The 12,167-nt window shown below is 39.2% G+C and overlaps 1 protein-coding gene across 2 annotated transcripts in view; it reads left to right on the forward strand.

Annotated features, from left to right (window-relative positions):
• The window catches only part of LRIG1 (leucine rich repeats and immunoglobulin like domains 1), a 235,816-nt gene extending 224,971 nt beyond the window's left edge, over positions 1–10,845 (forward strand). For both annotated transcript variants that reach the window (XM_086939042.1, XM_086939043.1), the window contains 3 exons: positions 4,065–4,214; positions 7,262–7,564; positions 8,112–10,845. In XM_086939042.1, coding sequence (XP_086795168.1) covers positions 4,065–4,214; positions 7,262–7,564; positions 8,112–8,314 — 656 coding nt within the window. In that variant the 3' untranslated portion in view covers positions 8,315–10,845. The remainder of the gene's footprint in view (positions 1–4,064; positions 4,215–7,261; positions 7,565–8,111) is intronic.
• The last annotated feature ends 1,322 nt before the right edge of the window (positions 10,846–12,167 follow it).

Below are 12,167 nucleotides of genomic sequence, written 5' to 3' on the forward strand. Positions count from 1 at the left end.
TTGAGGTGTTTGTAATTAATGCTTGGTTTGTGATCACAATTGTGGCTGCAGACCATTCCTACACACCATTGTATCTCATTTAGGAGCAGATGCCTCTCTAACGCATCCTTCTAAAAGGCAATTCCAATTGGATCTCAAAATCCATTTTAAGAGTCTGAAATGCTGTGGCCGCAAACCCTGCGAGTCTACAAACACAGGTTTTGCTACCACAAAATGGCTTTGTACATCTGGCCCCATTTACCTATTGTCTTGAGGTATTTATTGTCTGTAGAGCGTAATTGGAGATCCATATTGCTGGATGTCATGAAGGAGGTAAGTTCCGAAAGGAGCAAGCAGATTGAGGCCCTTGGCTCATGAAGTAGATGGCTGCAGGTCAGGTATCTCATTTCAGTTCCATGCAACATAGGTATGGGTCCAATAGAGTTGGTTGACATGAATAGTTCACTCTGGTGTAGTTAGAGATTTTTTCAAGTCTATTAGGAGCCTCGCATCATTTGGTGCAACCTCCTCCAAACCACCACCAATCCCCTACCTAATTTTCTCCAACTCGATTTACCTCTCTCCAACACCATCATTTGGGCACCGTCTGTCAGAATGTTAGTAGCTAGAATAACTTGTGTAACCTAGCGTTAAAAGCTAATTCTTTTCTTCACTTTTTTGAAATCTAAGACATAAGAACAAATTGGTGAACTAGTGTATTGCCATCGAACTTAATATGAAACTTACTGTTAAACAATTATCTTTTGCGAAGACCATGCAAATGTTCCTTATTTATTATAAAACTGTAGATGATTGAGGATTACATCTTTAGCTTAGTGCCACATTTTGCTGCTAGCTAGTTGTTTAATGCAAATCTTTACGGTTAAGCTACTGATCCAGTGACCCTTAAAAGCTTGACCCATGCATAGAATCCAAGGTCCAAATTGGGACCTGACCTCACTTTGCTAATATTTACCGCTTGTGTAAGCGTCAACTGATCTCTGGCATAGCTATAGCTCTTCTTTGATTTGTCTGATGTCCGTTCGGTGGCCAGAACAGAAAAGGGTTTTTTTCACAAACTTGTAGCATTTTGCTGGTCTATTATACGAATTCAACAGAGCACCTGCAATACTGTTCGGCCCTTAATTTACTCATTCTGTGTTTCTTGAGGGTGATTGAAGCCAATAATGGGAAAGCTACAATTTTTCACAGTAGATTAGAATAAACTAAGTAAAATTTAGAATTTGTAAAGAAAGCCAGTAAGCTGATTGCTTTTTGTTTTGCTCTTGCTGTTCCTTGTTGCTATTAAGTGTAGTCCCTTGCGTTGTATAATCACCAAAAACACTAGTTAAAAATGTCTCCACTAATTACCATTCCTTCTTCCCTCATAGGGAAAGTCTGAAGTAGTCTGCCAGTGCAAACTAACTTCAAAATCATCTGGCTAAAATATCTTGAAATTTCCTCTGTTGGGCGACTTGTTCATCCTTGCACCATACTGGGAATGGGATTGGGGCCCTCAGAAAAGACAGGCAGTCATTTTGGGGTTTTGCTGGCTCCAACTTTCTCTGCCTTAGCCAATATTTAAGTGCTAGCTGATATAAACTACTAGAAACCAGATTGCTTGAGCAATGAGTCTAGTAATCGTGCAAGCACACACTACTAGCAATGCAAAGTTTGTAAAGGGAACGTGATAAACTTTAGAGCACTGTAGTGACCATGAAGCACATTTTTCTTGTGTAACTGCAAAAGGCCCTTTAAAAGAGCATGTGTGTCAGCTAGCTTCTCCATTGCTCCCAGCCACATCAGTCCTGTTAGGAGGTGGTCCTGACACTGGGACACACTAGACCCAGTACATGAGCCTGTCAGAGCTGTGCAGACTGTTTCCTGCAGAGGCAAGAGTTGGTACTAGTCTCCTTGGCCCAGCCACTTGACTCTCAGGAGTCTGTCCACTCCATCTATCCAGCTTGTAGGCCCCCTTCTATGCAAGAGGGATCATCTGGAAGAAATGGACACAAAACGGAGATCGGCACTGGTGACAGAAGTTCCACCCAATGAGCTGCTAATATGCCATAAATGTTAACATTTTGGAGGTGCTTTCTTTCATGACCAAAGTTCCCCCCACCAGAAACTGGGTACATCTCTTCTTGAGTGGCCACAAAAACTTCGAAGCTAGGCAGGGCCGTAGAATTTTAGGTTCTCAATAAAGCTCAAGATAGTTGGAAAAAAAATCTTTTTGAGCCAACAATCTCAGTAACTGGGCCTTTTGTGATGATGGAGGCTTCTCTGAATGGAAAAAAAATATTCCACGTAGCCAAGAAGGCCGTGAGCCTGGACACACATTTGAAAGAATATTTACTATTCTTGAGGTCATCACTTAAGCCAGCCAACAACATCATGAACACAGTCTCAAGCCCTGGCACTAGTTTGACCAGTACAAATACTTACTCTCAGACTGTGACAAAGCGTAGATGTTCATGATCAAGCTAAGCAAATATGCAGAAAAGCAAAAGCTGCTTGTGCCCAGTGAAGTCACGGTCCTGGACACCAGGACCATGATTTTAGTTTGGCCATCTGTCAAAGTCATGCAACAAGTGCTATGACTCTAACCTGAAGGTCCAATACAAAGATATGCAGCCCCTGAGCTCCACGTTTGATATGAAGAAATTGTTTGTACCACCCTTTTCTAATAGTTGTGGCCAAGACTTCTACTTTCCTCTACTATCAAAGACCTCCCTCACTTTCAAGGCCTGAGGGTCCCATTTCTGCAATGACTCTAGCAACTCTGGTATGCAGTGGATGACAGCACTCCACTAGATAATCAGTCAAACTTTTTACAGATCATTCTTGGTCCTATCTTTGTAATGGTGGGTGAGGAAATCCTCCACTAGAACTCAGTAAAAGAACAAATGACTGAAGTTCCATCATTGGACACTAGTTAAGAACATTAACCCATTTACTTGAAGCGAAGTCATTCACAGGTCAACTGATTGAGACAGGGGTAAAGGTGGATACCTGCCAGTCCTATTTTGGAGCCATTGGGATCTAAGTAACATACCTCTGGAATTTTGGTCCTTGGCAAAAAAAAGTCTGTGAAGAAACCTCAAATGAGCCTACATACATTTGTTTCTCTCAAAGCAACGTCCCACAGACCTCTTGGATCTAAATCTGGTTCTGGGTGGTTTGGTAGACAAGTCCTTTGAATCAATGGCATCCTGTACATGAATACGTCTGTTGTTTAACAACCTTCTACTGGCAATAACATTGAATGACCGCATAAGCTATTTTATGCCTATAAGGCATTCATGATTATTCCACAGTGTGATAGGATACTCCCCCCCCCCTGTATGAAAGTGCAGTTATAATTGTATTTCAGTGATGAGCATGTTCTCCCAACAATTGTTATTCATGTGCCCATTCAGCCTTGGTTAAGGAAATCCTCCACACTTTGGAAGAAATGTGCACCTTGAACATTTATCTAGACTCACAGGTGAATCTGCATTCAACAGGTGTGAATTTGAGACAATATTGCTAGCCTAGTGGCTGATCAGGCATGCGGAGGCCATCGGAACCAAAAGGATAACATCATGCATCAGTTTTTATTGCACTTTTCATTCAGCCCAACCGCTACCCGTTGGCAGGGAACACCCCACCCACATCTAAGGTGGCATATGTGGTATCCTCAAGGCATCCTGTAAGAAACACTAGCAGTACCTCCAATCTGAGTTCTGCCATGTAGGGCCACTTTTATAAATCATGCCTATAACCAAAGATAATAATTCTGTATTAAACGTATTACTGGGTATAATCTAAACAATTCCGTTTTTGTGACACTATTAAAGCTAGAGTTTACGCTGTTAAAGAGATTACATGTTGTATTCCATTAGTGTATTTTATATGGCCTTTAAATTGCTCTGTGTGAAATTCACTGTATCTATACTTTTATGGCCTATGACCAAAATATAGTTTTATGATGATGATGTATTCCAAAGCGGGTATGTTATTGTAAGTAATTTATTAACTGCATGCATGCCATGTTAATCGCAGTTAAAATTGCTAAAGATACAACTTTGGTACTTTTCCTGTAGGTGTATGCAAGAGTGATGTGACACAGCCTCCAACTATGGAAATACACAGTGATTCATGTAAACAGTCAAAGCAGTATAAAGATTGCAATACTCACACCGCTTGCACAATGGAAGAGGCAGAAGATGGAGTTCTTGGTCCAGATAGTAACGGTAGGAAGGCACTTATATGAAAGAACAGTGATCTCTGTTTATTTGCTACGTTAATGTATCTGCGTCTTTGGATAGGAAAAAAAAGTCCTAGTTAAGCAGTGCATGAATTCAGTTATAACCCATAAGCAGAATTAGAGTGTTTCTTTAAAAAATAGTCATGATGTGCATTCGGAGTGCAGATACCCACATCCTGAAAAGCTTGGCAATGACCATCAGAAGACCGCATGTTGCAGCTAATAAAGATAGTGAGAAAACACAATATTTTTCTGAGAATGTGTGAGCTTTTTCTTTAATTCTTAGAAACGGTGCACAATTGTCTGTAGGCAGTAATTGATGTATTGGTTTTATTAAATAAAAGAACTCGCACACCCCTCTTTTTGCAAATGTCAAATGACATGCTATTGACCAAAGCCAGATGGTAGCAAACAAAAATATTATTTTTGTAGCTGTGCACGGATTCTAAACGTATTTACAAATGTAAAAAAAATAGCTTCCAATCGAAACCAAAAACATTAGCCCCGTCCCATCCAGTGATGTATTTATTTATTTGTTTTAGTTATAGGGCGTTATTCTTGGAGGTTTCCAATAGGGTTAAATTATTTTAAGGTTTTAACTTTACCCTTTAGCTCTTTTCGGTTGAATCACGTGACACTTTAAAAGTGTCCTCCTTATTAGCTGCACCACATCTCATGCTATAAATTGGAAGCCAATACTTGTAACGTGGTAAACACAAAACTACAAGTTTCAGAATGTAAAATGTTTGAGTTAAAAGTGTGAGGAATGACTGATGACGTTACATGAACCAGCAGTGTTTACAGCTCTTAAACAAGTGATACCCATATCTGCATTACCACTCATGATCTATCTTCACACGGAGCGTTATTGTTCGCAATAACAGCATTGGGATATTTGGTAAAGTGTTTGTCCTCAAAAATAGAAAAGTGAGTAAACGCCATCTACAGTGCTAATCACTATACACCGTTCCTCTTACACCTATTTCAGTTAACAAAATTGAGCAAATTACAACTATTTAGCAAGATCAGAAACATAGCACGGAAACAGCTATGACACACATAATTGATGACGCCCTCCAAATTCTGGATCGTAATGAGTCCTGCCTCCTCATCCTTCTTGATCTCTCGTCAGCATTTGACACGGTCAAACATGAGAACTTGTTGGAGCTACTAAGTACTAGGATGGGGCTATCGGGAACTGTTCTCAAATGGTTTTCGTCTTTCCTTCACAACCGGTCTCAGAGGTTCAAGATTGACAATGTACTATCTACACCTGTGCCTGCAGATCTAGGGGTTCCACAAGGATCCACCCTCTCTCCTACACTGTTCAACCTCGTTATGGAACCCCTCGCCACCTTGCTTCAAGCATCCAATGTTCAATTCCATATGTACGCTGATGACACACAACTCTACCTAAAGTTACAGTCCCCGGAAGATATCAAACAGCTGAATTCCACGCTTATTAACACCCAATCCTGGCTGGCCAATAATCACCTCAAACTGAATGCTCTAAAAACTGAGTTCCTACTCATCTCACCTCCGGCGAAAATCTCCACCACCCAAACCTGGCTCAACAACCTAACAGCACTCAATGTCCAACCTACCATCGTGGACTCGGCGAAATCCCTAGGCATCACACTCGATGCCAAGCTCGACATGCAGCAGCACGTCAGCAAAGCCACAAAAGCAGCTAATTTCCAAATTAACACGCTGAGGAAAATTAAGCCCTTCCTCCCGGCCAAAGACTTCCAAACTGCTGTACAAGCTCTAGTCATCCCTCGAATAGACTACGGAATTGCGACCCTCAGCGGTCTCCCACTATCCACAACAGCACCCTTAAGAGCCTCCCTGAACGCTGCCGCGAGACTCATTACTGGCTCTAGAAAGCACTCGCACATATCCCCAGACCTAAAGTCTCTAAAATGGCTGCCTTTTGAGGCCAGAATACAGCTAAAAATTGCAACTATGACACACGCGGCCGTGCACCACAAGGCACCCAACTACCTCGCTCAAAAGCTGTCTATATCAGGAGGTTCGAGATCCAATAGGAGTACTAAAAATCTACTCTTGAAACCTCGTAGATTTCGGAAAGCGAAAACTTACAAACGCTCCTTCTCTGGAATGGCACCCAGGATCTGGAATGCGCTCCCTCCTGAAACAAGGCTAATCACCTCCACTGCACTCTTCAAGAAAGAGGTGAAAACAATGCTTCTGGCCAAGATCTCCTGATCGCTACAGATGTTGGGTCAGAGACTCTGCACTGCTTGTACCGCTGCTCTGCCTTTCCCCTGGCACTATACTTGACTTGTTGGGGGCACTATTACGCTACTCTCTTACTACCGACCAAGATATGATACACGTTGGTTTACTGATCCACCTGTACGCCAGTGTAGTCGGACCAATGACCTGTGCTGCTCTATACTACTCCCTTACCTTATCATATATGGATTGGTTTTATGTTTGTTTTTATCATCCATGTTATTACCATGTTACTTACCATGTTATTACCATGTTATTATCATGTTATTACCATGTTACCATGTTATTTACCTGATCATATATGGATTGGTTTTATGTTTGTTTTTATTATCCATGTTATTACCATGTCACTGACTATTATACTGTTCCCATTATCTCTGTTTACTCCTTTTGCCCCCCCCTGTCTTTGTGAAGCGCTCTGATATCTGTAAGGATCCTGTTCGCGCTATATAAAACTTTGAATAAATAAATAAAATAAATAAATAAATGGGAAGCTTCAGAGACTATTGTGCATGACATGTCTTTTAAAATTAACTGACGTGGATATAAAATAAATAGCATAATCAGCAAAATATATATGTTTAGCATGCAACACTAAAAAAGCCATGGCACAGTGTTTGTTTATTTCTAAAATCTTTTGGGCTAGGTGACGGCTCTTTCCTGCCACTATTTTGTGAACAAGGGCAGTAAACCGAGAAAAACAATGCAATACATTTTTTTTGAGGATTAAAAAGTAAAATGATTGCTAATAACCTTTTTTTTTTTTCCCCTTAGGGTATGGCCTTCCTGTTGCGTGCCCAGATTGCAGCGAGCACACTGATATTTACAACGAGAGAGAGATCGATCCCAAGACTTTTAAATCAGTTGATAATAGATCTCAGAAGAAGGTACCAAGTAGCAAAGAACTGAGCATAAATGATGGAGAGACTGACAGCATGCTAAACTTTCAACAGTGCAATGGAAAGCCATTATCGAGTTTGAGGGCGGATAGCAATGGACCAGTGTACCCCAGTAATCATGACAGGATACCAGCAGCATATCTACAGCACTTACAGGGGCTGGATTCTTCAAGAGAAGGTACATGCATTGTATTCATAATTTTAAAGTTGGTGAAGATTGTCGTCTTTTGCTTGGGCAGTTCCTTCCCGAATGTATTGTATCAATAATATTTGCTTAGATGCATACTGGCACTTGATGCATGTGAGATCCGCGCTATAATGAATCAAAAATATTATTTGATTAAGAGATTTGTATAGAGACCGGTTTAGAAACCAGCACAAATAATACAAAATATTTTTTGTGGGATAATAGCTGAATGTGTGATTACGTTGTTTTTGGTTATATTTGCACATAGGCCAGAGAAACCATAAATGTATGTAAAAATTCCAACTTTAAAACACTTTTTGCTGACATGCTAATCATTCTATCCAGTGAGTTATGGATAAATGAAGTAAAGGTTTCCTCGAACATCATCAAAAGTGAATAATCACTAGAGTGCCTATATGCAAGATTGTGAAAGACATTTTATTAATTTTATTTATTGAGCCAGAATGTGTATGTTCAAGAATGCACTTGCCTTCAATTGTTCGTTTTTTGTAACTTTTTTTGTATTGTTTCTTTTTAGGTTCTTCGCAGCCTTTGCTTATGCCATTAGAGCATAATGGATCCTTTCAACCCTTGTTTTCAGATGGAGTTCTGCAGGAGAAAACTGAGGTTCCTGAATTGTCACACACCTTACAGGAGCCATTGACTGACTCTTCAGGCAGACTCCTATTTTCAAATGATACCTACCCAAATCATATGACTCTAGTTATGAGTAAACACTAAATATCAAGCAACTGAGAGCAAACTGCCATGTTTGGGAGAAAACTTTTTGCATTGAAGGCTGAGGCTTTTTCTACCTCCTCCCTTGGATTAACAACCTCTGAAAGGATGCAGACGAGTTATGAGGAAAAAAGCTTGTGTGGGAAACGTTCCTGTTCGAGCGTCACAAAAATGTATATAATTTTTAAACTTCCATGGGAAGTGATTGTAATTCAACAGTTGACTTGCATTTGGAGCACACTGTTTGCAAGATATTATGTAAAAAACTTGTATTTGATATTGTACATAAGAGTTTTCATATATAAATATTATATAAATATATATATATCTTTTACAGAGGTTATTTTATTCTTTAGTGCATGAGTAACTGAGTGACATTTCACAATTTTGAAAATATTGGTTTTATTAGGTGGCTATTTTTTTATGAAGACAACTGGTGCCTTAATGAATACATTGAACTTTTAAAAATCCCGGTAAAGTTTTGTGTTAAAAATGTGCAGTCTCTAGTTAAAACATTTTCACAATTCTCCCTGAAACCTATGGCACTTAAGTTTTAAAATTAACAGTTAACTTGTTTAACAAATTACGAATAGTTTCTTGTAAAAGCCTAGTGATCAAAGTACCGGGAGACCTGAGTTGGTGATGACAAAATGTATTTCTTTACAGAGATTCTCATGAATGTTACTATTTGTACCAGTTACATATTTGTATAGTAAAATGGGGCACCATCTACGGATTGTGTTCCAAAATGTTAAAAGTGATGCAGAATTCAAATGCATATTCTGTTTAAAATGTTACAAAAGGAAATAGTTTCAGCAGTAAAACTTGGGAGGATATGCCTCTTACATTTGCATTTTGTTCATGCATGTATACTGTACCTGCACTTAATCTGTTGAACAGCATCTTTCAATGTAACCACTGATTCCTATGGTTTTAATTTGCCAGGTATTTTTTCATTTTTGTACATCTTAAGGATTTAAAGATGTACACTTTCCCTAAAGCTACAGTTGCCATAGCAAATTATTCAGTGTTAATACTGGAGAGAAAAAAATCTTACAAGTTGGGTCACAAGCCTTTTACCTCCTTTTTTATGCTGTTTCTTTCTGTTCATAAGCTTCCAAGTTAGTGGTGAGGCCTTAATCTTTCTCAGCTTTTTCAGAGTACTCTCTACTTTTCTCAGCTGTTTCCGAGTGCTCTTGACTTAGTTTGTGATGCAGCCACTGGATATTTTCAGTTTTTTGGCAACTGATTCAGTTTATAATTGGTTGGCCAAATAGCATGTCAGAGCCAGTGTTTTACATCATTCAGTTTGTCATGTTGGACTTCGAGCCGGACATTTTTATAAAAGTAGCTTTAGTTGACAATGTCCCCTCTCTTTGTATTAAGTTCATTTGTAATTTTAGCTCTGTTTCTCCTGTTTGTACAGTTTTCACAGTGCCATACCTAGTGACTGCAGATGATTAGACTTCCAATATTTTCCTAGAGGAAGTCAGGCACTAGAGATTAACCTTGACTTTTAAGTTATATGTCTCCATATGCCTATCTAGAGACACATTTGCACTTTATGGTGGGTAACTGTCTTCGGTAGTGCCAAAATGTAGTAAGGTAATAACATATTGGAAGCATCAGCAGTGGGGAAACAGGTGTTTTTCTCTGGAAGTTATGCCAGAGCATAGCTACTAGTTTCTTGAGAGCGACACCTTGAACCTAAAGCAATGTGATTGATCTTCATACACAAACAGCTGTCTAAAATAGTCAAAATTAAAACCCAAGTCCAGTTGAACTATTTCTTTTTCTAATGGTAGTGTTTGGGAACCTTAATGGAATGTGGAACATGTTCTTACTTAGTTACTGTTCCTCCTCTGTTTTATTGTACAAGTTAATTCTGTCTGGCATCAGAAGCTACCCTTGTATCTTTCCACTACAATGGAATGACCAGTTAGAATGTATTCTGAAAGTATCAGATGGGAGAATTTGTTTTTAATTTTATTATATGTTGCACATTTAAATTCACATAAATCTCCTGGTCCTTGACACTAATTAGAAATGAGGGACAGTTAAAACAATGTCACATTTAAAAGAAATAAATAAACATGCGATAATATGCATTTATATGTAGTATGTGAAGAAGCCTATGTGAACTCGTCTATATGTGTTCACATATGAATACATACATACATTAAAACGAATGCAAAAGTAGCAGTCATTCTTTTTGTAGAGAATCTGGGCAATATTTCTAGTGGTATCATTAAAAATGTTGCCATCACTGTTAATAATCAGATTTGCCACATTATTAAATATGACTGTTTATTTTTTTGACAGAGAGAGTTAACTTTTATGGTGTTACTTCCACAAAATATGTGAATTTTCTGCTTCTGAGAGGCAATTGTGAAAGAGGAAGTGTTACTTTTTGTACAAAGTTATTTATTTATAGAAAAAGTTGGTACAATGTTGTACATTGAGAAACATGTAACATATTGAAGTGTCTAACTAATGGCATTGAAGTGTCTTTAATTAAAGTTCGGTATATTAAACATTCTGTGTGATAATTTTATGTTTTAAGCTGAACAGAATGAAATAGCACCAAGGCAAGGGAGAAAACCTTCCTTACTAGAGTTTAAAATCCGTCCACACCAACATCTTACAGTTGGTAAGAGTAAATTATGGATATCCCTGGGTAAGAATGTTAACAGTATGAGCCGTAACTCAAGAATAAGGGACCCACTGCCATGAATAGGTCAACAGGGCAGGGAACATGTTATATTATACAAAGGAAGATCCCCCGCCTAACCTCTTAAGTTAATCGGCATCAGACCTAAAGTTGAATAAGCATGGAGCGGCTCAGGAAGACTATTTCAATGTTTGATACTTTATTTAATCAATGCATATTCTCATAACTTATTCATCTTCTCACAAAGTAGGGGAAACAACTCCCTAAACTGTCATCCAAATTCTGAATCATGAAATAGCAGGTATCTAAGTTAATGCAATCAGTGTTAAAAAAAAAAAAAAAAAAAGAACCTTATCTCTGCTAAGATGACCACCATGGTAGTACATTCTGAACGTAGCGAAGCGTGGTCTAAGCACAAATGGACCTGAATAATCCTACGACCCCTATATTTAAGGGGCTTTGATCATGGAGCCACACCCATGGAAGTTGGACTTGGTTGGATATGCACAGCTCATAACAGGTAAGGCACATTCTGTGCTCCTCATTTGGTAATTATGCATGATTAGCAAGTGGTTAGGCAATTGTAAAGACTGCCAGCTGTGGCCCGTTTGCATGAGCAAGCATCTCGCTAAACCTTATGAATTTGAAGTTGCCCATACCACCACCATTTGCCACATGTGCGTGTGTTATGTGGCAATTGACCAACCAGACAAGTTTGCGTAAAGATTGTCTGCTGCCCTATTTCTGGTACGACGGCCCATGCAAGATGCTCACAATGGGGTAACCATTTTAATATTGGAAGTGTCAGCAGGCTGCTGACATTTGGTATAGTGGGGCAGTAGGGAAGTTGGCAGCAATTGTTTTGTTCCATTTCCCTGAGGCTGCCTGTGTACTCTAGTACGTGAGCTTTGGAAGACTTCTATGGTAGCCCAGTATACCCATTATGTAATTTGTTTCCGTGTATCACGGCATAGAAAGTTAGCGAGAGCTGGGACCCACGCCTGCAATTGTTAGGCAGGTCTGTTGCTTTCAATTCATATCTTGTAAGCAACATAGTATCAGGGGCCTTTAATTTAAAGCTCATCACATCCTGAGTGAGAGGACCTATTGTTCACCAAGGATCAGTGCCTTAATTTGATCTAGGGACAGTTCCGTCTGGCCCTTTACATATCAGTTGTGTTTGTC

This window comes from Lissotriton vulgaris, chromosome 9, assembly GCF_964263255.1.
Source record: "Lissotriton vulgaris chromosome 9, aLisVul1.2, whole genome shotgun sequence".
Taxonomy (NCBI): domain Eukaryota; kingdom Metazoa; phylum Chordata; class Amphibia; order Caudata; family Salamandridae; genus Lissotriton; species Lissotriton vulgaris.